This window comes from Anabrus simplex, chromosome 6, assembly GCF_040414725.1.
Source record: "Anabrus simplex isolate iqAnaSimp1 chromosome 6, ASM4041472v1, whole genome shotgun sequence".
NCBI lineage: Eukaryota > Metazoa > Arthropoda > Insecta > Orthoptera > Tettigoniidae > Anabrus > Anabrus simplex.
Window position 1 is genome coordinate 185,307,653 of NC_090270.1, and position 24,859 is coordinate 185,332,511.

A 24,859-nucleotide genomic window follows, 5' to 3' on the forward strand; every position below is an offset into this window, starting at 1 on the left:
AAATAAATTAAAAATCTGCGTGAATATTTAGAGCAAATCAAGACATTTGTTTTCTCATCAGGGTGGATATTTCACAATTAATGTTCCTCTTTCAATTAAGAAATTATCGAAAGAACAGATCCCTAAACTCTTTTATTATTAGTACAATTAGAGCTATAAACACAGGAGTTGCCTTTCCTTATTTTTAACTCCTTGTCTTCACATTTCATCGCTCTTCATTCTAGATTTCTAACATCTTCGTTCTTAATTTTCTTCTCAGTCAGGCCAATGACCTACATGTTAATGTTCTTATTAACATGTGTTTCTTTTGGTGATAGGATATACTGCATTCATCTCTGATTAGACTATTACTACCCTTCCTTTCAGATATGCTATAGTTTGTGACCGTTGTTTAAAATGGCTAAATAAAGCTTTATCATCAAGAAATTATTTATAAGGTACTCACCTGTTCTTGATACTTTCGAAATTCTGGAAGTTTTGCTTGCTTCATAGCAGTTGCAATCCCAGCAATAGCATTATTATGAGGACCTCCTTGAAGACCAGGGAATACTGCTTGGTTAATTTTTGATTCTAAATCGTAGTATATTTTCTCACCATTTTTATTCACTGACCGAACACCTGAAAGTCCACCATTCAGATACAGAAAAGAAAACAGTCAAAATATGTAAATTACTTAGAACCTGAGCAACTGCATGGTTAAACACAGAAGTATTACCAGTTAAGGAAAATCGAAAATCACACCATTAAAAAAGATTTTGTAGTACATCAAACAGTTTATGGGTTTGTGTTAAGTAAAAAACAAAACTAAAAACCATGTAGATGTCTCAGAAAAGAACTCCACCACAAATACTTATTCCAAAGTAACTTAAGCATTTTACAAAACACACTTGTTTAAGTTTATGGGCTTAACTTTAAAGGCATTAGAGAGAGAGAATGTGTGTGTGTATGTGTGTTGATAATGGAATATCTAACAACAAAAAACACCATACAGAAGATTTTTTTCACTACTTAAAACAGAAGCATCCATCGCTTACAGATTCAAGGCATAGAGTTGCTATGAAATGTTCAAACAGATCAGTTTGGGTTAACTCTCAGTTATTGTTTGGAGCCAGTGTTACCTCTTTTCAGGTTTTTCTGTCCTTTTCTGGTTTCTGCTGTCCGCATACCTTTTATTGTGTTTCTAAACATTGGAAGACTCTAGTGTAAATTAGTCTTAAGATACTTTCAACGTAAACAGAGGAGTGGCCTGCTTACTTCCTCCAGCACATGGGTGCTTGTTCTACATCAGACATTAGATATTTACTTCTTTGCCTGAGGTCCTAAAGCAACTTAAAGACATCGTATTAAGACAAGAAGAGCACAACCTTAATTTTTGATATTATATACATTTTAATGTTACAATTATTCCTACAACATTGTCTTTGTATGGTATACATATGTTTTAGTTAACACTTAATCAGTTTAATTATTATTTGGCTGAAGATGGCCACTAAGAGGCTGAAACTAGTCCCAAGACTTATGTAATATCATTTACTTGATATATTGTACTGAAAAGGTAGACCCTCTTGTCAATTTATTCTTATAACTGCACTTCAATACAGAACAAAAATGTAATTTATAGCTTATAATTCAGAAGAGGTGTCGATCTTCTCCAGGGGGGTGGGGGTGATCTGGGTGGTGCGACTAGACCCATCTCGTTGTGTTCTACGGCCTTCTGTGAACCATTCTGTACACACCCTTTGCAATGCCGACACACTTCGTCCCACACGAGCAGCATTTTTCCAGACGGATGCATCACGTTCGCTCATGCCAATAATCCGCCCTCTTTCAAACTCATTCATTTGATGGTACGGTTCTCGCATATGTCTGCGAGGCATCCTGCAGGTCTGCTCAAAACACACTGGTTTATAGAGACAACGAGAGCCATAGGCACATTTTACCAGTCTGTGGTGGTATATCGATGTTGACCTTGAACCTGAGGACCGACATGATTCAAATTCTAAACATTTCTTCAGAACATACTAATGCACACGTCCTGTGAATATGATCTTCCTATCTCTAGTCTTTCAAGGTGTTTTGGTTTTTATGAAAGCTGAAAATAGCAACACAGGTTCATCTTCAATTTATTGTAGAAGGATGAGACAAAGCTCATTTTAAATCTCACAACCCAAGGAAGGAAACTAAGTAAGTCTCTATGGGACCGAAAACCATGTTTCAAGGCCCTAAAACCAACCGCATGGAATATTGGTACCACACTGCGACAGCTCTTCAGAGCACATGTTGACAACTCGCGAACGAGGTGAGCATTACAACTTCCACTCAGGCAGATTGTTTAAGACATGGACAAAGAAGATGATATTCTGACAGACAAGGTCATGGTAAATGAAGTCAAATAAATATTAAAATTTATTTATTCCACCTATTCAATACATAAATAAATAAATTTTAATATTTATTTGACTTCATTGTACATTTCAATACGGACCAAAACATGAGAATTATAACATGTAAGGTCATGGTACTTGCTGTCATTTCTCTCATTTAATGCAATATGACCAGACATGCTTCTGCTTTCTATCAGACAGCTTTATACTCTTCACTGAATTAAATTTCATTTGTCGTACACATCATCTTTTCTCCTTTTCTTTTATATCTGTCTTCTACCTACATACTTTCCCCCTTTTCTGACTCATTTTGGTCACACCGCTATATTTGTTCTACCAGACATTTCTAGAGTTCCTGTATACTGTAGTTCCTGTTTCTCACAGCCGACTATTTTCCTTTTCTTTTCCATAATAGGATTTGTTAGGCATGGAGCTCATTGCTACTTACAGCATGAAGGCACTCATCGTGCTGTACCTACAAAAGGAGACAGGCCCTGTTTTTTTTTTTTCAATTCCCTATCTTACTTATTGTACGGCACTGATTCACTGTCATCTCAGGTGTGGGTTAGTGTTGTACAGCACACCTGTAACAACTAGCAACAGTTTCAAATGTTTCCTATAGTCAAAACTGGTTAAGACATCCCTCTCTAGGGCGTTTCCTTGGTTATTACGCCATTATTCTGAAGTCCCAGGATGTGTCCTATTAAATACATGCTACCGGGCGAGTTGGCCGTGCGCGTAGAGGCACGCGGCTGTGAGCTTGCATCCGGGAGATAGTAGGTTCGTATCCCACTATCGGCAGCCCTGAAAATGGTTTTCCGTGGTTTCCCATTTTCACACCAGGCAAATGCTGGGGCTGTACCTTAATTAAGGCCACGGCCGCTTCCTTCCAACTCCTAGGCCTTTCCTATCCCATCGTCGCCATAAGACCTATCTGTGTCGGTGCGACGTAAAGCCCATAGCAAAAAAAAAAAAAAAAAAAAAAAAAAAAAAAAAAAAAAAAAAAAAAAAAAAACATGCTAAGAAAATCTGAATAGCACAGTTATGTCATTCCTTAGTACTCCCACCATAAGAATTTTTAGTTACCGTTCCCAGCCCCGATGCGCGCACGACAGGCCAGCAACAACTGTCCTGGGTAAGGATTTGGTACGAGAACTTAATTTCACGGCCGCAGAGTGCGGTTGTGTGTCGGCCTGCAGCTGTAGGGGGCATTAGTCCCAAGCCAGTCTTATTCTCTTTGCGTGTGACGTGTTGGTGCTTAATTTTACATTTGTGAGGCTTCTTTCAGATGGTGCGGGTTCAACCCACATCTGGGCTTAGCTGCCGGTCCGCCTAAGCCTAAACTAAGAACCAATTGTTCAAATAGAATCTTTCAGATGATGGGTACAATGATGCGAAGGCAGAGAGTAACAGCGCGCGGGATAAATATTTTGAGCGGGCAGTCCGTGGCAAGTCGAGGTCCCATGCCCACAGTTACATGTTATTGGCTATTAGTTTTTATGCATGTAACCATACACAACGGATCGACTGTGCTCACGACATCAGTACAGAACCCAATAGTGCACCTATAAGAAAGTAGAAATGGATTTAGACAAACAAAATTAGGCCCGCTCTCACCTATTTGACACACAGTGTTTATTTCTCATTTTCAATTTAAAAGTTACTTGTGTGCTTTTTTTTCATTTTCCTGTGTGATGTACAGCGGTTGTTATCGAACCCGAAATAGACATGGAGAACTTAACTTTAATGTCTGAAATACCAGTGGTCTCATGTTTGGGAAAGTGTGATATCATTTAGACCTGTTATTGACAGTATCCTCAAAATTGTACCCATCAACTTCTCTAACGAAATGGAAGGGCACAGCATGCAAAAACTATTTTTGTATTTTCATAAGTGTAAACGAAGACTATGGTGGTTCATATTTATTACCCACACTGAAAAGTGTGTTGAAAATGATCTGTTGGAAAGCGCTGGGAGTTTTGCACCACTCGATCCGGTATGTGTGTAAGATGATATAGATGTTGATTCCCATAGCGAATCTGAAATATTTGTTCTGAATGAGTAAATTTATAATACCAATATAAATGGTCCGTTATTGGACATTATAAATTTTCCAGCTAACTCATTCCTGGTTGCCAGCGTTTCGCCCCCATGTGCTAGGCTGGGCTCATCAGTTAGTACCTAGCACACCTACCAAGCACCGACATGTCAGCTGTATATGTAAGTACAATAGGCCTAATTTACGTACATAAGTCACTCAGGAGTAAGACACGTCCGTGTGTATGCGTGGGTGCACCCGCTTCTGCTGACTCTTACACACAATACCAATATAAATGGTCCGTTATTGGACATTATAAATTTTCCAGCTAACTCGTTCCTGGTTGCCAGCGTTTTGCCCCATGTGCTAGGCTGCTCTAATCAGTTGGTACCTAGCACACCTACCGAGGCGCTGGCCAGTACATACCGTGGAGGCCACTGCGTAGGCTGTCTCATTATCAAAATGATGCCTGTTTGGCCATCAGATGACATAGATGTTGATTCTTATACGGAATCTGAAATATTTGTTCCAAATGAGTAAATTTATAATACCAATATAAATCGTCCGTCTCTCACAGTGCATTGGCACTGCCGGTGGCTACAATTAGCCTACGCAGTGGCCTCCATGGTATGTACTGGCCAGCGCCTCGGTAGGTGTGCTAGGTACCAACTGATTAGAGCAGCCTAGCACATGGGGCACACGGACATGTCTTACGCCTGAGTGACTTATGTACGTAAATTAGGCCTATTGTACTTACATATACAGCTGACATGTTGGTGCTTACTTTTACGTTCATAAATGAATTGTGTAACAATGTACATAAATTAGCCCTACTGTACTTATGCATAGTGGTTTGCAGGACATTCGGTTATGGAGAAGAAGAAAGCTAGACAGTTTACAGATGATGAAAACTGAAGTTTATTGACAAAGTGGATGCTAAACCACACATGCAACGTGTGCAAATCGCCCAGATATTTCACTTTCCTGTGACAAGTTTAAACATAATTGTAAGCGACGTGTGTAGTTCGCGTTTCTAAGAACGTTTTTCTTTGAAGTTTTACTATGTTGGTGTTCTTAAAATGCATTATTTCTTTATTTCATTAAGTCTAATTGTAAACACTTGTTTCTTTGTTTTTAACAATCATTTTTACATTTAAACCTAACCTGAAATTTAACAGCAAAATTGTTTCATTTTTTAGCATATTCCCCCTTTATGACATTTTTTTTTTTTTGGTCCCCACAAAAACGTCTTAACCAGTTTTGGCTGTATTATGCCGCATGGAAACATGCACAGAACCATGGTAGAGTGCCAGGCATACAAGTCCCTTCCCACCTCATATGCCACCCACTGCAAAAGTGTGGCTGCTGGTTAAATATACTCTTACCATCTGGTGGTCTATTGGGAAGGAATGTGATAACACAGCCTGAAAAACCTGTTGAGGGAAGGACTATATTACATTTTAAGTGTTCAGGTTCCATAATGTCATTGCATTTTGAACCACGCATACCTCAGTATGTCCTTCTTCAACAACAACCACCACCACCCGCTATTGCTAGCTCTGTCCTTACATCACTTGATGTAATCAGCCCTGTAAGTTTTTTTGTCCCACTGCCAATCACAAAATCGACAATGAATTTCCTTTTAATGATTATCATCCTCTTCCTATAAACAAGTGTCTTTCTTTCATGCCTGATGATCAAAATTTTTCCTCCGACTCCAAGAACTGTTCAAAAGTTCCAACATACAATACAATGAAAACTAAAGGGGTACAAGCATAGCGCTTTCACCGACAGCATTAAGGTTAAAAAAACAGGGAGTCTAAAAGAATTTACTGAAAGAAAACCTGATATTAATAGGGAGGCTGTTAGGAAATACACAAAGAAAACTTCTGAAGTCAATAAAAAAGCTGTTAGGAGAAATAATGAATAATAAAAATTCACTCGTGGAAAACAAAATCATTATCGGGATTAAAATGCGACTGCAATACAGATTATAGTAATGATAGTTGTTGCTATTGGCCAGAAAGACAATTGCAAGGGGTGTCACACAAGAAATGGAAAGAAGAAAGCCCTGGTCTGTGCTGTAGAAATGGAAAGGTACATTTTCATCTTACTGGAGAGCCTCCTCATCCTCTAAACAACCTACTTACTAATGATTATCCTGAGTTTAAGCATTTTTTTGAGGAACCTTAGGAAGTATAATGGATGTTTTCAAATGATGTCCTGTGGAGCTAAGGAGGTACATGAGGAAAATTCAACAACAAAAAAAGGGGTATGCTCTTCGTGTTTTGTTAAGAATGATCGGGCAATCAAATTGCAGAGAATATTTTTTTGTTGTTGTTGAGAAAATGACGTTACTTTGTTACTTCCGGGTGCACAATTTTTTTTGTCAGTATAGTTCCGATACACCCTGTATATTTAGTTGGCGATGATGAAAAAGAGTCTGAAATTTAGTCCAGTATCTTCCCTGTTGTGAAGCCTTGGTTAATTTTACAACTCCTTATATAAGGGATTTTAAAACAGCATTGGAGAATGTCTCAGAAGGTCAAGGGATTGCATTGTTGGATGCGCTTGTGAATGGTTGGCTGTTGAGAGTGCTCTTGTATTATTGTAGTGGTAAAGTAGTTAAAACATTGAAACTGATTAATTTTGTGTGTGTGATCCATTTAGTGCTATACTGGTAGAAATTAAGAGTAGCAATATTTATTTAAATTTTATATCAAGTAGTTCAGTTGGTGTTTAGTAGATTACATGTTACATGTTCTAGGGTAAGTTGTTTTGAATTTAGGTTGGGACAAATAGGAAATAATATTAAATTTTAAAAATTTTAATATCTGTAGGTTTGTTGGTATAATACTGTACTTACAACAGGTTATTATACGGAGTTGTAACTTCTGCAGCTTTTACATTCATGCAGACAATAGACATGGTATTTAATATAGATATTTGTTCAAACTATCATGAAGGTAATAATGTATTTACTTAAATAACATGATATGCCTGTAAACTTTGATTTTAAAAAGGAGTTGAAGAAAATATACAGTATTTCACTGGAGAATTACTTAACCATCTTTGGATTGCTAAAGATTGTTTGCTCCATACCGACAAGAACAAAGAGTAAGGGATAGTTGAGAAAATAAAAATAATAATCAGCTGATTACTGTATTCTGATTATTTGTAGTTCTAAGTCTCCTGCATATTTTGTACCTTTGATTATTCATCAAGTTAAAATTAATAATCAAATTCCTATATCCCGATAATTGCACTTCAAGTTCCTGGCATAGTTCTGACAAAGATTGAGGAATTATTGTAGACTTCCTCTTTTCTTTTCTTTTCCAGCATTTAAAAACAGCTTTCATCTCCGTCCCATGTAGTAGGAAAAATAATAGTAATCTACCAGCTGCAATAATCGTACAACCACATTTATATTATTCAAATTAGACACTCTTTAGTGCAGTTTAGAACTGTATTGTAGTTTCAGATATAGTAGTATCTTCCTTGTATTCTTTACTGTTGTGCAATTCTTGTATATTTCTTTTGATATTCAGTACCGTAATTAATGGCAGTTTTCATTTCTCTTAGTGCGTAGTAGTGTAGTTATATTATAAGAAATTATCGTACTTCCTGTATCATTGCGTAATATTTGTCTAGTAGGGTTACTCTCTTCTGTTAGCGCATAGCTAGAAAAAAAACAACCTAAGTACGAAGTATTCTAGTTGTAACTCCAGTTCTACTGTTTCAGTTAAACTGTTATTATAAGGACACGCTTAAGTGCAGTTGAGAATTGGATGGAGTTATGCATCAAAAGACTTAAGTGCCATTTGATGAAAACTGAGACTTTAGGACTATCTTGTACAGGAAAGCTTGAACGACTTATAATAAATTCCCCACTGTGTTACAAGAAGGCATTAGTTGTCAGTTAAGTGAAAACCTAAGCAACACAGTGGGAATCAGTTAAACTGTAAATTGTATCAGACTATGAGGCATTCCAGTTTGCACCATTAGACCAAGTGCCAAATTCCTCACATTGAGTTATGGATGACGGCGAGGGTGCCTGCGTTTTCGATGGTGCTAATTTATTGAAGTGGTGATACACTGAGTGGTTTATCAAGTGATGAAGTTCAGCGATGCATCAAGTACTTCCGCAAGTAAGGAGAAGATCAATGCTACTAATGCAGCTTGCTAAAAAAAAAAAGGTTACATCAGAGAACATTCTAAGGTTGGTATCGTCAAGAGATTGTTGTACGGTACCTAATATGGTAGTCTGCACTGAAAGAAATATTTCTCTATCAATATATTTATTTGAAGAAGCTGCGAAGGCTTCGCTGTAAGTGTTTTAACATGTTATGCTAGGTAATACGCACCAAATCAGTGAATTCCAGATCAGAATAATGAAGCAGGGCCATTTCTGTAAACATATCGTCGTTTAGGTATCAGCGATATTGATAATAATCGGTATAAGAATTGCAATGAAACTCGCAAAATAATTTTAATAATATTTCGATAGTTTTGTTACTGTTCTAGAATCCAAATAATAACATAGTTCCTGTTACAAGTAATAAGCAAGACATGTCTGTGGAACTACGTGATGTGAATACAGATACTGAAGGTGAGATTTGGAAGACATTTCATGGGGCTGTATATACACATCTAGAGCCACTTGAAGTAGACAACTGTATGCCTGTGTCACCAAATTTGTTGGAGTTGTGTATCTGTATTGTACTTCAAAACCTTTGCATGTAATTCGAAATTTGAAAATTACAGGTGTATTTATTCAATGCTAAACAAACTGAAGAGCAGCAATGGAGTTAGAAATCTTCATGGATTTGGTGGTGGGAGCAATAAAATATCCGATGAGAGAATTCAAGGTGTTACTGAACACGTCAACAAATATCCACGGTACAAGTCCCATTACTGTCGGAAAGAAACTGAAAGGGAGTTTTCCAGTAGTGATATGACCCTTCCATTGATGTGTGACATGTACAAGGCAGAAAATGAAAATCCAGTTTCGTTTTCAATGTACAAGAAACTCTTTCTAACGACATTCAATTTGCAAATAAAGAAACTAAAAAAGGACACTTGTAATTCATGTGATTCTCTTGATACTAAAATTAAAGGTATCAAGAATGATCATGATATTCTGTCAGCTAAAGGCAAAACATTTAGTTGAAGCAAAAGTAGCACAGAATTTGAAGACAAATGATTTACTGCATGCCAAAGAAATGGAAGAACTGGAAACAATTACCCTTGACATGGAGAAAACATTACCTTTGCCACGAATTCTAACGAACATATTGGTTTAACAAACATCAGCTATGGTTATACAACTGAGTACACGAGAGAAGTGATGATAAAAGTCACTTATGTTTGGCTGGAAAATGTGGCAGGTCACAGAGCACAAAAAGTTCGCTCATGTTCAATGTAACACCTACTGGAAGATGCATCCACTATTTCTGAGCTAATATTATGGTCAGATTCTTGTGGGAGTCAGAACCATAATATTAAAATTAGAATTGGATGAACACCCTATTCTTCAGAAGTTAACTATACTATTCTGGGTACAGTTTTCTTCCCAATGACACTGACTGCAGATATTGAGCGTGCCCTCAAATTTCATCAGTGTTTATACACTGCAGAGGACTAAGTAAACTTAATGAAAAACTGCAGGTGGAAAAATCCCATTGTTGTTCATCAAATGGAAAACACATCATTGTTCAGTTCAACAGAAGTTGAAAAAAATGATCATGAATCAGAAAACTGATGCCCATGGTTGCAAGATAAACTGGCTACAACTAAAAGAAATCCGGCTCTTGAAATCACAGCCATTCACTATGTACGTCAAAACTAAATTTGATGGTGAATCTACAGGAAGTAAATCTAAATAAGTCAAGACTGGGACTGAAGCCAAACTTTGAGACCTTAAGTCGCTAATGCACCTCATACCTGCAGGCGCTAAACAATTTTACCACAAACTTCAAGGAGATTCTAATGTCGTGGACAACATGGATGGATTCAATGGAGATCCTGATTTCAAGACTGAATGAACTGAGACTAACAATCTTATTACCTGTCCAGTGTTTTGTGTGAATTTAAGGGAGTAAATATTTTTTAATCAGATCTTCAGTTTCTATTATAATTTTTCCTGAGATAAGTACTTAAAATTCAATACTTTCTTTCAGAATCACTTTATTTTTCTTGGAATAAGGTAATCATAACCACATATACCGACCTTCACATCCTTTACTTAGTTTACGGGACTGCCATTCTGATGATGATGCTTATACTTGTTTAAAGGGGCCTAACATCCAGGTCATCGGCCCCTAATGGTATGAGAGACTGCCATTCTACTTAGCAACTAATGTGTGTCTAAAGCAGAACAAAACTTACCCATAGGCTTGAAAATATCATGTCAGTACTGGACTCTCAGAACATAATAGGCCTATCATGCAGGAAAATCTATAAAGAAATATGCGTTGCATTGTATAGACTACAATGGCTCATTCTTACCATTTGACTCATATCAGTTGAAATTCCTCAAATCAGTAAGTGGTTATAGCAATGACTTTAGGGAATAGCTCCCCTTTCCATCTAAAACTTTAATAATATACCGGAGTTGTGGCACTGCTCATGGTGGTTCAAGCACTTAGCGAGCCTGTCCGGACAGCAGGAGATTCAGGTTTTAATCACTACTGCAGTCACATTATACTTTGAGAAGTCTTACTCAGTAGATATTCAACAGTAAGGGGTTATTGGTATAGTATTGTGATACATTATTTGCATGTGAGAAATACCTTAAATTGAATCAGTAGACTAAGCGCCATTTTTTCAAGAAAATCTATGTACTGTGAGTATTAAAATGTTGAAATTTGGTGAGAAGTTACAATCTATTATCCTACAACACCAGGAATACCATGTTTAGCAAAATTATGTTTGCACAAATTTACACAAACCTAAAGTTAAACACGAATATCTTGAAACCAACTTTGGGAGCTTGGTCTAATGATGATGCATAACAGCATCCAATTGTAGTGTAGGTATTATGTTACAGTATCCTGCCCACTACATTCGTGTGTACCCTTATATACAACAAGTTGTTTTACGTTGCACAAACACAGATAGGTCTTATGGCAATGATGGAGCAGGAAAGGGCTAGGAGTGGGAAGGAAGCGGCCATGGCATTAATTACGGTACAGCCCCAGCATTTGCCTGGTGTGAAAATAGGAAACCACGGAAAGCCATCTTCAGGGCTGCCGACAATGGGGTTCAAAACCACTATCTCCCGAATACTGGTCGCTCTTAAGCGACTGCAGCTATCGAGCTTGGTGTATACTTGTGTATGGTGACCCTTTCAATATTTCAGTGTTCAACAAAATGGCAGGGTAAAGTAGTAATAATCAGTTTTCATTCTATTAGGGCATTGTAAGATAGTATTATACGGCTAGGTAGTATTGTAGTATAGTTAGTATATTCATTACCTTATTGACATGTGATCCTTGTGTACTATACTAAACAATATTTCTTTCCTTCAGTTTTTTGCACTAAGTAAGTTATTTTATCTTTTTTTTTCATTATTCTGTAAAGAATGCACGTGTAAGCTCTGATGATGATGATGCTTGTTGTTTAACGGGGCCTAACATCTAGGTCATCGGCTTCTAATGGTGCGAAATGAGACGAAATGAAATGACAAAATCCTCCACTGACCATAATTCAAAACATGAGGACGAAGAATGAACGGATGGATATGAATTTAAAACAATCAGTGGAACCGACCCACAGTGCCTCACATGCACAGAAGCTGGCGTAAAATAATTGTATTACTGACCAAGGGACTGCTTCTATAGCATGATACTGAATCGATGATGCTTGTAATCGAAAAGGGTCCAAACTCTAAGTCACCATAATGGTACTTAACTCTAGAAAAGTAGAACCATGGTATTTGTCGTGTTGCGGTATTAATCAAAAGTAGTACGCTACTCATGGTATTCCACACATCGTGGTACTACTCACAGGTAATGAAATTCGCACATTTAATACAGACATACGGTGTATCGCACATTGCGGCGCCAGTTACAGGCAACGCAAACCTATAGTGTTCATCACATAAGTGTACCAACCACAGGGACTCACGCTATCCCGTGGTGTTCCTCATATAGTGGGTACTAATAGGCAAGCCATAACCATGGGTTCCCTCATCCCAGGGTATTGCTCAGATAGTGCTACTAATCACAGGTACTGTAAAAACCATCGCACTCTTTTGCTACTAATCACAAACCTATTCGGTACCAAACACAGTGGTACTACGCGCAAGTAAAAGCGACCCATGGTGTTCCCCGCGTGGTGGTACTAATCACAAGGAGTTTCATGGTTCTAATAGTCATCCCTTGGTCGCCCCTTTTAGTCTCCTCTTACGACAGGCAGGGGATACCGTGGGTGTATTCTTTGTCTGCGTCCCCACCCACAGGGGGGCGTGTAGGTACTGTGGGTGTGGCCAGGCATTAAGGAGTATGAGGGAGAAGTTGGAGAGTTCCAAGGAGATAATTAGGATTCTCTCAGAAGACAGTAAGGAAGGTAGGCCTTCCTTTAACACAATGTACAGTATACAATAGGTGTGCAAGAGGGAAGGGAAAGAAGGTCTATACAGTAGGTGTACAAGGGGGATGGGAAGGAAGGCAGACGTCCCTCTAACAATGTACTACAGTAGGTGTACAAAAGGGATGGGAAGGAAGGTAAACCTCCCTCTAACAGGGCCCTATACAGTAGGTGTACAAGAAGGATGGGAAGGAACAGGGGGAATTGTACAAGACAGGTGGTCTAATGTTTTAAGAGGAAGGAAAAATGCAGGCTAAGGGCTCTATCAGGAGCAGAATTCAGGACAGGTGTGCTTGAGAAATCAATATGAGTCACTGCAGGTAGAACAACAGAGGGAAGATGAGGAACAAGGAACTGTAGCTGAGATATGTGGAAGTAGGAGGAAAGGAAAAGGTAGGAAAGGGAGATGTAGAATAAAGGATAGGAAAAGAAAGGTGGAACAGGGTCATGGGAGGGAGAAAAGGGAGGAGGAATTAGCTTCTGCAGCCATCAGGAAAGATAGGGGAGACCAGGAGAGCAGGGAATCAAATGAGTTGGGTAGGGTTGAGGTTTTGGTCACTGGTGATTCCATTGTTAGATGTGGGAAAAGTGTGTGGAGAAAGAAAACCAGGGCCCTGTTTCATGAAAGATTTTTCACTAATGTTTTTAGTAAGAAACCAGTAATATTAACTAATACTATGAGTATTACATTTCGTAGAGTTATTAGGTGACAATATTAGTTATACTGTAGTTAGTGTCCACAGAAATGTCCTCTCAAATTTCCCTGACTTTCCCTGACCTACTAAGAAAAATTTCCCCGACTCAAGAAAACTGAGTGACAAGTTAATTCGCCGAACAGCATGTTTTACAAGGAATAAAAAAGGAAATTCCAGCCTCCTCCATACCCACAGCTGGCCTAATTCTCTCTCCACTTCCTTTTTTTTTTCAATTATTTATGGAAAAACAATTATTACATTGATGGCATTTTATATATAAACTAATTGTTTAAAGGTAATATGTATAACATATACAGTAAAAGTCCGTTATAGCGAGAATTCATAACAAAAAATTTACTCGCTATAACAGATTGTCAATATATCAGCTATTTTGTGAAAGTCGGAAAAAAACCCATGCACATTAAAATCTGTATGAAACGGCAATCAGTTTGTTCAAAACTTGTTTTTTGTGGCTGGTATCCACACTACGGCTTGCTCGTTTGTCATTTTTTGAAAGCCGATACTACGTTAAAGTGCATGTTTAATTTCATTCTAAAAAATTATAGTATCACTCCAGATGGCTCTGTGGCAAATGCAAATGTTCCAGTTTTCTTATTCAAACAGCGTCACCTAATCTAACGTAACCCCATATGTAGGCTACTATGAAAACATATCAAGCCCCAGTAGAAAAGTGGAAACCTTCTCGCTATAAATTTAGACGGGAATAACATTACTAACATTTAACCATATGCGAGAAAATATAATCTAACCATAGAAATCAGTGATGCGCTCTGCCATATCTTGAGGTGTATCTCATTCTTACTTAATTTTAATGTCGAGTATTAAAATTAAGCGACTGTTTACTTAGCCTTTATTTCTAATGAGTTAACAACTGCTATCGAGCAAGTTATTTACGTATTTGTTACAAAAACGTGTTCTCTTGCAATTCTAATTTTCTTTTTCGGAACAGCAGTTAATGGGTATTGCTAATCGACTCCGACATCGCCTTCAAATGTCGACGAGAGAGTTCGCAAGTGCACATAGCAAGAAAACGATACAGAATGTCGCATTTTGAGGCAAACGCTTCAGTTTTCTTATTCAAACAGCATCACCTAACCTAACTTGACTGCGTATATAGGCCTACCATGAAAATATATATCAAGCACCAGTATAGAATTGATAACCTTCTTGCTATAAATTTACACGACAATAGCCTTTCCGAAATTTAACCAGACACGAGAAAATATAAAACTAACCTCCGAAATCAATAATGCTCTCTGCCATATCTTGAGGTGTACTCCATTCTTAACTGCATTATTTAGCATTATAATTAAGCGATCGTTTAGTTCAGCTTTTATTTTGAAGAGTTAACAACTGCTATCGGACACGTTATTAACGCATTTATTACACACACACACACACACTCTCTCTCTCTCTCTCTCCCTCCTCTTTCATTTCCTTTTTTTTTTTTTTTTTTTTTTTTTTTTTTTTTTTTTTTTTTTTTTTACGGAACAGCAGTCGACGGGTATTACTAATCGACTCCGACATCGCCTCTGAATGTCGACAAGAGAGGTCGCTAGTAGGCATAGGGAGGAAACTACACCAAAGATTATCGATCGCATACAATATAATCGCTGAGTGCATAAATGTCTGTAGCGGAAAAATCGCTCTCGCTTAATCGCTCGTAATAACGGATGCGTCAGTGATTGGGCTCTCACTGTAACCGAAGGATAATATATAGTTTAATATAGGAATTTTGAAGGGACAGACAAAAAGTGTCGTTATGACAGGGTTCTCAATATATGCCGTACTCGTTATAGCGGACTTCTACTGTACCTTTATCGTATCATTTCCAAGGAGTAATTCAAATATGAAAATAAAATTATTTTACCACAGCAATCTAATACTATTTCATGTGGATTTAAAGCACTCTTGAGATCAAAAGCAATTAACTTTTGTTTCTAATGTAGGTGAATATAATGAATTCCAATTAGTCTAAGTCTACATTCAAAATAGTTTTCAAATTTGAAGACAAATCAGTGAGGAAAGATTGAAATGAAAAAGAAAAGTTTGCATATATCAACAAGATTACTATTTTTGTTTTTGTTTTCTAGAACCATTTTCTTCCTTTCAATTTCAGCATCCTGGTTCTCTCTTTCAATTTTCAACTTTTTCTGTTTTTCCTCCAAATCTTTCAATTGTAATTCAATTTTCCTTTTCTCCATTTTCTTTTTTTCCCTCTTCTGATTGCCTTTTTTTTTTTTTTTTTTTTTTTTTTTTTTTTTTTTTTTCTCTTCAGGTATGACTGATACCTTCTTGAAGGTCAGATCAAGATCAACATACTTCTACTCATAGTAACATTCTTCGAACTACCAACATGTTTCATACTATTAAAAATTACTCTCTATGACACAAGTGGTTCTTCTAAAAGATTTTTGATTCGTAAATGTTTATTGACAGAAAAGCCTGTCTCAACAAATGCAATACTATGGGATAAAATGAAACAAAGTTTCATTACAGACCAGAGATCTTCATATTTCTTATCTTCTAAAAGACTGTAGTAAAATTCATCCGATCTTAAATCATCCCTTCTTTTAGAAATGAAGTCATTCATTTGTTTGTTGATTCCTGCATTTTTCTGAGCTTCCTCAGTTAGCAGACAGAACTGTCATTTGGCCTTTTCAGCACTTTTATCACTTGTATGGCTGTGCAAGTTTTCAAGAATGATGACGATCCTTTTCATTTTAGGGTCTAGGGCAGTGAGACCCCTTGCTAAATGTGATTTTAGAGGACTCATTCTTACAAGTAACTTTTCCTTTTCAGAACATTTTTTAATTGTTTGAGTAAGCTCTTGGCAGCATAACCAATATCCACTTTTTCTATTGACAGCAGATGGGTACTATCTTGTAAGTCTAAATATTTTAATTTTTAGGAAGTACTTGCTTCAGCTATCTTTTCAGACTTAACAAATCTTATCATAATGTTTGCTTTTTTTTTTTTTTTTTTTTTTGCAAGTTGCTTTACGTCGCACCGACACAGATGGGTCTTATGGCGAGGACGGGATAAGAAAGGGCTAGAAGTGGGAAGGAAGCGGCCGTGGCCTTATTAATGTACAGCCCCAGCATTTGCCTGGTGTGAAAATGGGAAACCACGGCAAACCATCTTCAGGGCTGCCAACAGTGGGGCTTGAACCCACTATCTTCCGAATAGTGGATACTGGCCGCACTTAAGTGACTGCGGCTATAGAGCTTGGTCATTATGTTTTTTCGTAAGTTCATCAAGCGATGTACAAAAGAGGCACCATAGGTTTCTGACTTTGAAATCTTCTGAGGAAAGGTTCAACAACTGACAAAATACTTCAAAAGTACTTAATTATATCCTCCGTAGTGGATTCTTCACAGCTTTTCTAAGGTACTGAAGTTGGGCTTTTTTTTTTTTTTTCAGTGTACTCTTCAACAAATTTGTCAAATGTGATCATATATTTTAAGAGCTTGACCAACACAACGTCCATTTTCCAACCATCTTATTGCAGTGAACTTTAAGGAAATTGTGTGCTTGTTGTTATGTATGTATGTATGTATGTATGTATGTATGTATGTATGTATGTATGTATGTATGTATGTATGTATGTATAGCACGTCAAGCAGGGCTATCTAAAAAAAGATAATTAAAAAGGTCCCACTCACTTTTGGAGATCCCAGTTTTCATGGCTCCATTTACTGTATGCAAACTGCACATGCCTATATCAAGAATAGATTTTCCCTTGCGGTTTAGCAAATGATTTTCTTTTTAATAAATGAGGTTAGCATTTGTCCCATCCATTGAGACTTGCAAAATATTTCCTAAAGGTAAAGAGAGTCCATGTATAAACCGTATAAACCCATCTAATAAGTGATCTGCAGTTGCCCTGCCTAAAAATACACTATTCCATTACCTTGTTGCAAATTTTTTAGGATTTGCATCCCAAAACCGTACACATAAGTCCATTTGTCCTCTTTGGACAAATCTGATTAACAATTCATCAAAACAAACAACGTAAGTTCAAAATTAGTAATATGAGTACAAGCAGTCACTTCTCATGCTAAAGGACCTACTCATTTAAAATACATGAAAGCTAAGTCTTTTTACAAAGTTTCTATAAAATATGGGGCTTATCCATTATTTATAACTTAGAAAGCCTTAGCCTTGCCCATAGTAAAGGTTCGAGCAATTTTACTGTCTTGGAGCATTGTTTCGAATGCTGCAGAAGTTTTATCACAAGAGTTGAGACATTTTTCTATTGACAACCTGGAGAGCCCACATGGCTTCAGCCGATGTAACATCATCTTCATTCATACTGAAAGTCTATAAACTTGTTTGACTTTATCCTAGCACTGCTAATTCCTTTGTAGCTGTGGATGTAGTGCTAACTCTTGGCCGTGTTTCTTTAAGTGGAGATGGAGCAGAAGTATTCTTTGCAGAGAAAGAAATTGTTGGCTGGGAAGACTTAGAACATAAAAATGGTCAAAAGAAGATACACAAGGGCACAACAAAAATTGTACAATAAATTGTTGTGGGGCGCACTAGCCACCACCATCTTGGAAAGGTATAGCAATTGTTGTGCACTTACTGTGAAAAAATACCTGAAAAAGAAATGCTACAATAGCCTGGGTTACAGCAGACTAGAGCCTAAAAATATCCCCTCAAATCCATCATTGGGGAAGATTTCCCTGACTTTCCAGATTGTTTGTCTATTTCCCTAACTTTCCTTGACTAAAATTCTTTTTCCTGACTTTCCAGAATGTGGACGCTACGTACTAGTTTATGAGTCAAAATTATTAGAATATATTCCTAATGATATTAGTAATATTATTTATACATTTATTTATTTATTTATTTATTTATTTATTTATTTATTCACGAAGCACAAGATACAGGTACACTGAGCAAATTTCACTTGCATTGTCAACAGACTAATTAACAAATGTAAACTTTCATGATAAAATATAGCAAACATAACAAAAGATAACAAGATCAGGTACACAGCCTACTAATAACTGTCTGAATCTAAAACCATGAGAATGTCCATGTTCATAGACAAGTCGTTGTGGATCAAAATGGCAGTATAACCTCTTCACAATCAACTTATCCTTAGGAGACTGTTTACACCCCTCCCGAATATACTTTTACTTGATGCTATATCAAGCTCTTGTCTCCTATTAATATTGTTAAAGAGAGTTGGGAGGCAGATTAGGAAAAATCGTTGAAGTATTGAGTGCCGAGTGAGGGGAATGTGGAGAAGGTCTTCGGTTCTGGTGGAGCGGGAAGGAACACAGAGAGAAGAGCGAGACAAGATCTTCTGAGTGGTAATGAACACGGAGAGAGAAGAGTGAGACAAGATGTTCCGAGCGGTAATGCCCATTTAAAATCCCATGGAGGAAACTCAGGTCAGCTATCTGTCACCTGGTGTGCAGCAGTGACACATTTATTGCCCTTAATATCTGCTGCGTTAACAGATTTCTGAGCTTGCGGTTTCTGTTCCTAAAAATTGCAGCAAAGGAGGACACTACTCAGTCTAACTGGTTAATATTGGAGGGAGAGGCTGTTGTCCAAATCAGAGAGCAGTAGTTCAAGAGAGGTTGAATGATTGTGAGGAAGAAGTGACGAAGAGCAGTGGGATCAGAAATTTATGTGAAACCGTAGAGAGTACCTAGTAATTTCGTAGCCTTGGTTGTATATGTTTCTATGTGTTTCTTGAATTGTAATTTTGTATCTGATATTACACCTAAGTCACGCTGTTGCGTAACTACAGTGATCGGTTTGTCGAGCAGGTAATATGGTGTCGATAGAGGAGATTTACGTAGTGTTATGGTCATGTGGCTGCATTTTTGTGGATTGGCACCAGTTTGGGAGGGCGTTAAGTGAGGACTGTACCAGAGCTGCAGCTGATGGATTCCTGGTCTCCCTAAATATCTTGCAGTCTTCAGCAGGAAGTAGGGTATTTGCTGTTTCATTGAGTTTGGACGGCCGATCGTCCATAAACAAGGAAAAGAGCAAGGGGCCAAGATTACTGCCTTCTGGGACACCGGAGGTGACTATGAGGATGAAGTGCCTGATATGAGTAAATAGACTGATAAAAGTTACTCATATAATTAGGATTATTTCTACAAGTGTATTTTCACTCGTAATCCATATTATTAGCAAAACCAAAGTGAGTGGTATAGTAGAAGTCCTTATAGCGAGAATTCATAACGGTGGAAAATTTACTCGCTACAGCAGATTGTCGTTATATCAGTTCTTTGTAAAAGTCGGAAAAACCCCCATACACACTAAAATAATTATGAAATGGCAATCAGTTTGCTCAAAACTTGCGTTTTCGCGGATAATATCTACAATACGGCGAGTTCTTTTATGTACCAGTAAATCTACCGACACAAGGCTGATGTATGTGAGCATCTTCAAAAATAACACCAGACTGAGCCAGGATCGAACCTGCCAAGTTGGGTCAGAAGGCCAGTGCCTCAAATGCCTGAGCCACTCATCCCGGCAGAAAAGTAAAGAGACTCAGAAGGAGGTGCAGATTGGAAAGAAATAGGATTAGAAAAGGTAGTGGAAGTAAGGAGGAATTGAAGAATCTTGGTAGTGGAAATAAGGAGAAATTGAAGAATCTTGCTATGAAATTGAATCTAGCAAAGAAGTCAGCTAAGGATAACATGATGGAAAGCATAATAGGCAGTCATACAAATTTTAGTGAAAAACAGAAGGGTATGTACTGGTACTAAGGTAGAAACAGGTTCCGAGGACATTCCAGTAATCATTAATGAAGATGGGGAGTGTGTATGCAAGGATCTACACAAGGCAGAAGTATTCAGCCAGCAGTATGTAAAGATTGTTGGTTACATGGATAATGTCCAAATAGGGAAGGTGACTAATAAACAAAGTATTGAAATTTACCTACGATAACAAAGACATTTACAATAAAATACAAAAATTGAAAACTAGAAAAGCAGCTGGAATTGATAAGATTTAAGAGGTTATACTAAAGAAAATGAGTTGGGATATTGTACCATATCAACAGTATACCAAATGAATGGAGAGTTGCTATAATACCCCTGTGCATAAAGCATAAAGTTAAAGACATGAAGCCAAAAATGACAGGCCGGTCAGTTTGACATGTGTTGCATGTAAGCTTTGGGAAAGCATTATTTCTGATTATATTAGACATGTTTGCAAAATTACTAACTGGCAGTTCAGAATGGTTATTCTACTGAAGCTCATCTTGCAGGATTCCAGCAAGATATAGCAGATATCTTGAATTCAGGAGGTCAAACAGATTGTATTGCAACTGACCTATCTAAGGCAATTGATTTGTGACTGGCAGCAACTGAAAAAAATCTTGACAATATTGTGAGATGGACATCAGGCAATGGTATGGTATAATGATAAACGGAGTTAAAAGTCAGACTGTGAATTTCACTAATAGAAAAAGTCCTCTCAGTTTTAATTACTGTGTTGATGGGGGTGAAAGTTCCTTGTGGGGACCGTTGTAAGTACCTACATGTTATTATAAGGAAGATCCTCGCTGGGGTAATCACATTAATGGGATTGTAAATAAAGGGTACACCGAGCCAAGAGTGTTAAGGATGCGTCGTGCTCGCGGACCCTCATCCGTCGTGTCATCGTGCGTCTGGGATTCTTCCCTGCGCATGCGGCGGTATGACTGCGGCCACAAAAATTACTCCCTTGCGTGATCCGATTCAAGGAAACTGCCAGGCGGGGAGTTTGACTGGGGCGGTTATGAGGGTATTTAGGGGTTGTAGTAAGTTTGTAAAGGAGTGGACATACAATTCTCTATTAAGACCCCAACTAGAGTATGGTCCCATTGTATGGGACCCTCATCAGGATTACTTGATTCAAGAATCAGAAAGAAATCCAAAGAAAAGCAGCTCGATTTGTTCTGGGTGATTTCCGACGAAATAGTAGTGTTACAAAAATGTTGTAAAATTTGGGCTGGGAAGACTTGGGAGAAAGGAGACTATCTGCTCGATTAAGTGGTATGGTCCGAAGCTGTCAGTGGAGAGATGGCGTGGAATAACATTAGTAGATGAGTGGTGTTTTTAAGTGCAGGAGAGATCACAATATGTAGATACAGTTTGTACTCAAGAGGACAAATTGGGGCAAATATTAATTTACAGGAAGGGGAGTTAGTGATTGGAATAATTTACCAAGGGAGGTGTTCAATAAATTTCCAAATTCTTCGTAATTATTTAAGAAAAGACTAGGTAAAGAACAGATAGGGAATCTGCCGCCTGGCCGACTACCCTAAATGCAGATCAGTGGTTATTGATTGATCTTGATGATTGTCAAAAGTTTAAGGTTGTGATTCATGCGGACCGACAACCACAAGCTGAACATAGGGGTCAATATAATATACCTACAAGTGAGGTGACTTTGGTGATTGTGGGACACGATTGAAAAGCAGGACTTCGTTCTTCAAAAGCAGATACACAAAGTTAGTGCGGATCAATCAAACTCTCTGTGCTTATGGCTCTTACGTTCTGCCATGGAGAAGATGGATAATCTATTAGCATCCCCAGCTTGTTCCAAATTTTACAGCCCTGCTTAAGAAAACTATTTCTGGTTCAGATTTTTTACTCTTACCAAATCACGGAAAGAGAGGGTGAACAAAACTACACCTTACTTTATTGCAGTCTCTATCAGCATTTAATGGAAACTCCTCAACTGGATCGTGACTTCAACAATCACCCTGGACAACATAATCTAAACGGCAGTAGGCAAGGGGGCCTGCCATTATAATGAATACACTCCAACTCGATCGTGGCTGACAGTAAACGAGGGGGACTGCCATCATAATGAAAACTGCCAAACTCGAATATGACTGGAAGTAGGAAAGGGGGCCTTCCTTCGTAATGAAAACTCGCCGTTGTGACTGGCAGTAGCCAATGGGGCCCTTCATATACTCTAAACTCTGAAATTCGACTGTGGCTAGCAGTAGGAAATAGGGCCTGCCACCGTAATGAAAACTCCCCAATTCGAACTTTACGACGTATGGTGACCTTTATGTGGCGTTTCTCAGGCAACACTAATTAAATCTTACTCACAACATGTATAGTATTTTATCTAGAATTCTGTAGTATACAATATAGAATTCTGTATGAAGCACGGGCACATGAGCTATAGAGTGTTGCGACCTCAAATTGCAGTACAGCGTAGATGGAGCGCGCTGTTGCAAAATCAACTCGTGAAGATCACGCTCGAGTGTGACTCAAACAGGGCGACACAGTAAAACATTTTTCATTTGTAATTTTGTAATTTTAAATTTATTCATTCATAAATTGATATTTGTAGGATGGTAAAATAAATACAACATCACTGTCGTTGCTCCCAGACATTGGACGTACACCTTCTATCATTTCTGCAAGGCCTGATGTTCCCGCCTTGGATGAACCGAGTTCGGGAGATGAACTTGAGGATGATCTGGATGATGAAGGAAGACTTATTAAAAACTGTTCATCGTCGACATTGTCCTGTAATTCATCTGCATTCCACAGATCTTTCATTTTTCTTTACTTTGTTCACGTAATTTGCCCAATTGTCCACCGTAATGTTCTTATATGCAGTGGTTATTAAATTCTCCATATCATATTTCTTGAATGATACGTTATACCAGATGTAGTTTTTCACCTGGGACCACACCATCTCAATAGGGTTTAGGACCTGCCGCTTTTGCCATTTCATCTATCCTCTGCTTATCATACAGCGCCCTATACTAAGAAGCGATGTGCAACAATTCTCGCTTGAGCATCCCGTCTTCAAAAAATATTTGTTTTTACGTAACCACTGTACGATGTCATCTTTCCGCCAAGAAGCCACTGGCAAAGGTTCCAACTTATGGGAATAATAAGCGGCATTATCCAGCACGATCACGGCACCTTCGGGAGTGTTCAGCAACAGTTGTTCCGAAAACCACTTCTCATAAATTTTCCCAGTCGTATCCTTGTGGGCATCCGCCATGTTTTTATGGCATAAAAATGTTAGTTCAGCATCTGGAATAAAACCATGTTCATTACCCGCGTGAACTAAGGCGAATCGCGGTCCTCGGCTTTTCGGTGGTCTAAGTTCCGAACTAACCCCTTCAATGGCAGCCTGCTGTGCACTTTTCAATGTTGTATCCTCCCATTTTTTTTGTCACTGTCTGCCCAATATTTACTTACAATTCATCTGTGTAAATTATAGCTTTATTTTGTGCCCTCGAACGTTTTATCTCCCCAAGATATCTGTGCTTCCAAATAATAATTTCATCAGTTTCAATGAAAGCTGCTTTATTATCCTGTCTTAAATAACGGAAGCCTACATCATGTGAGAAGCGATACAACGTAGTTTTGGAAAATCGTAGCAAAGAATCTTCTCCATTTACCCGGCTCAAAATCACGTTCAATGTCGGTGGTTATGTTAACTCTTATAGGCTCAGCGAGCCAATCTATCGGCTCGAGTGGTATTGCTTATTGGCTTTGTGTTCGGATGGCTGTATAAGTACCTTAATGAACTCCCAGATGTCAGGAAAAGACAGCAATAGTAGCTTTTGGATTTAGTTTACACTTTTCTCGAGAGATAGAGACACTAAGCTCACCTGTTTGGAACAAATGAAGTTATCAAACCGCGTATGTTCCCTGCATGGCGAGTTGAAGTGTGCTGCTTGCGAGTACAGTCTCATTTAAGCTTCAAAATACGTGTTTTTCTTCGTTTTATTGTTTCCATTTTAATAATAGATAATTGTTTATTATGTTTTTTCTTTAATATTCTACATTTATCGGCATTCTCAAGTGAATTTTAGTTTAACATTTCATGTTATTAGATTTCCGTGCCACGAGTAGGCCTAAATTTTTTACATGGCTGGGCCAAGTTCTAGGCTAAATAATTCCGATGTTTTGGATTATTTAGATGCTTTAGACCAGGGCCTCTCAAACTCCCAAAATCTCACGCGTGCAGAGTGAGGCGCAAGAGCTCCGTGCACTGTGCATCGGTGTTGCTCGGCATGACTCGGATCAACGCTTCATCTCTGGGCTACTCGGCTAAGCTCGGCTCAACTCAGCCCGGATTTGGAGCGCTATGGCGCAAGTGGGGCAGGGGGAGACAGGCGGAGCGAGCGAGAC

At 38.1% G+C, this 24,859-nt stretch overlaps 1 protein-coding gene across 2 annotated transcripts in view; it reads right to left on the bottom strand.

Annotated features, from left to right (window-relative positions):
* Shmt (serine hydroxymethyl transferase) overlaps nucleotides 1–24,859 on the bottom strand; it is a 131,813-nt gene that overhangs the window by 27,095 nt on the left and 79,859 nt on the right. For both annotated transcript variants that reach the window (XM_067150094.2, XM_067150093.2), the window contains exon 6: nucleotides 446–618. In XM_067150094.2, coding sequence (XP_067006195.1) covers nucleotides 446–618 — 173 coding nt within the window. The remainder of the gene's footprint in view (nucleotides 1–445; nucleotides 619–24,859) is intronic.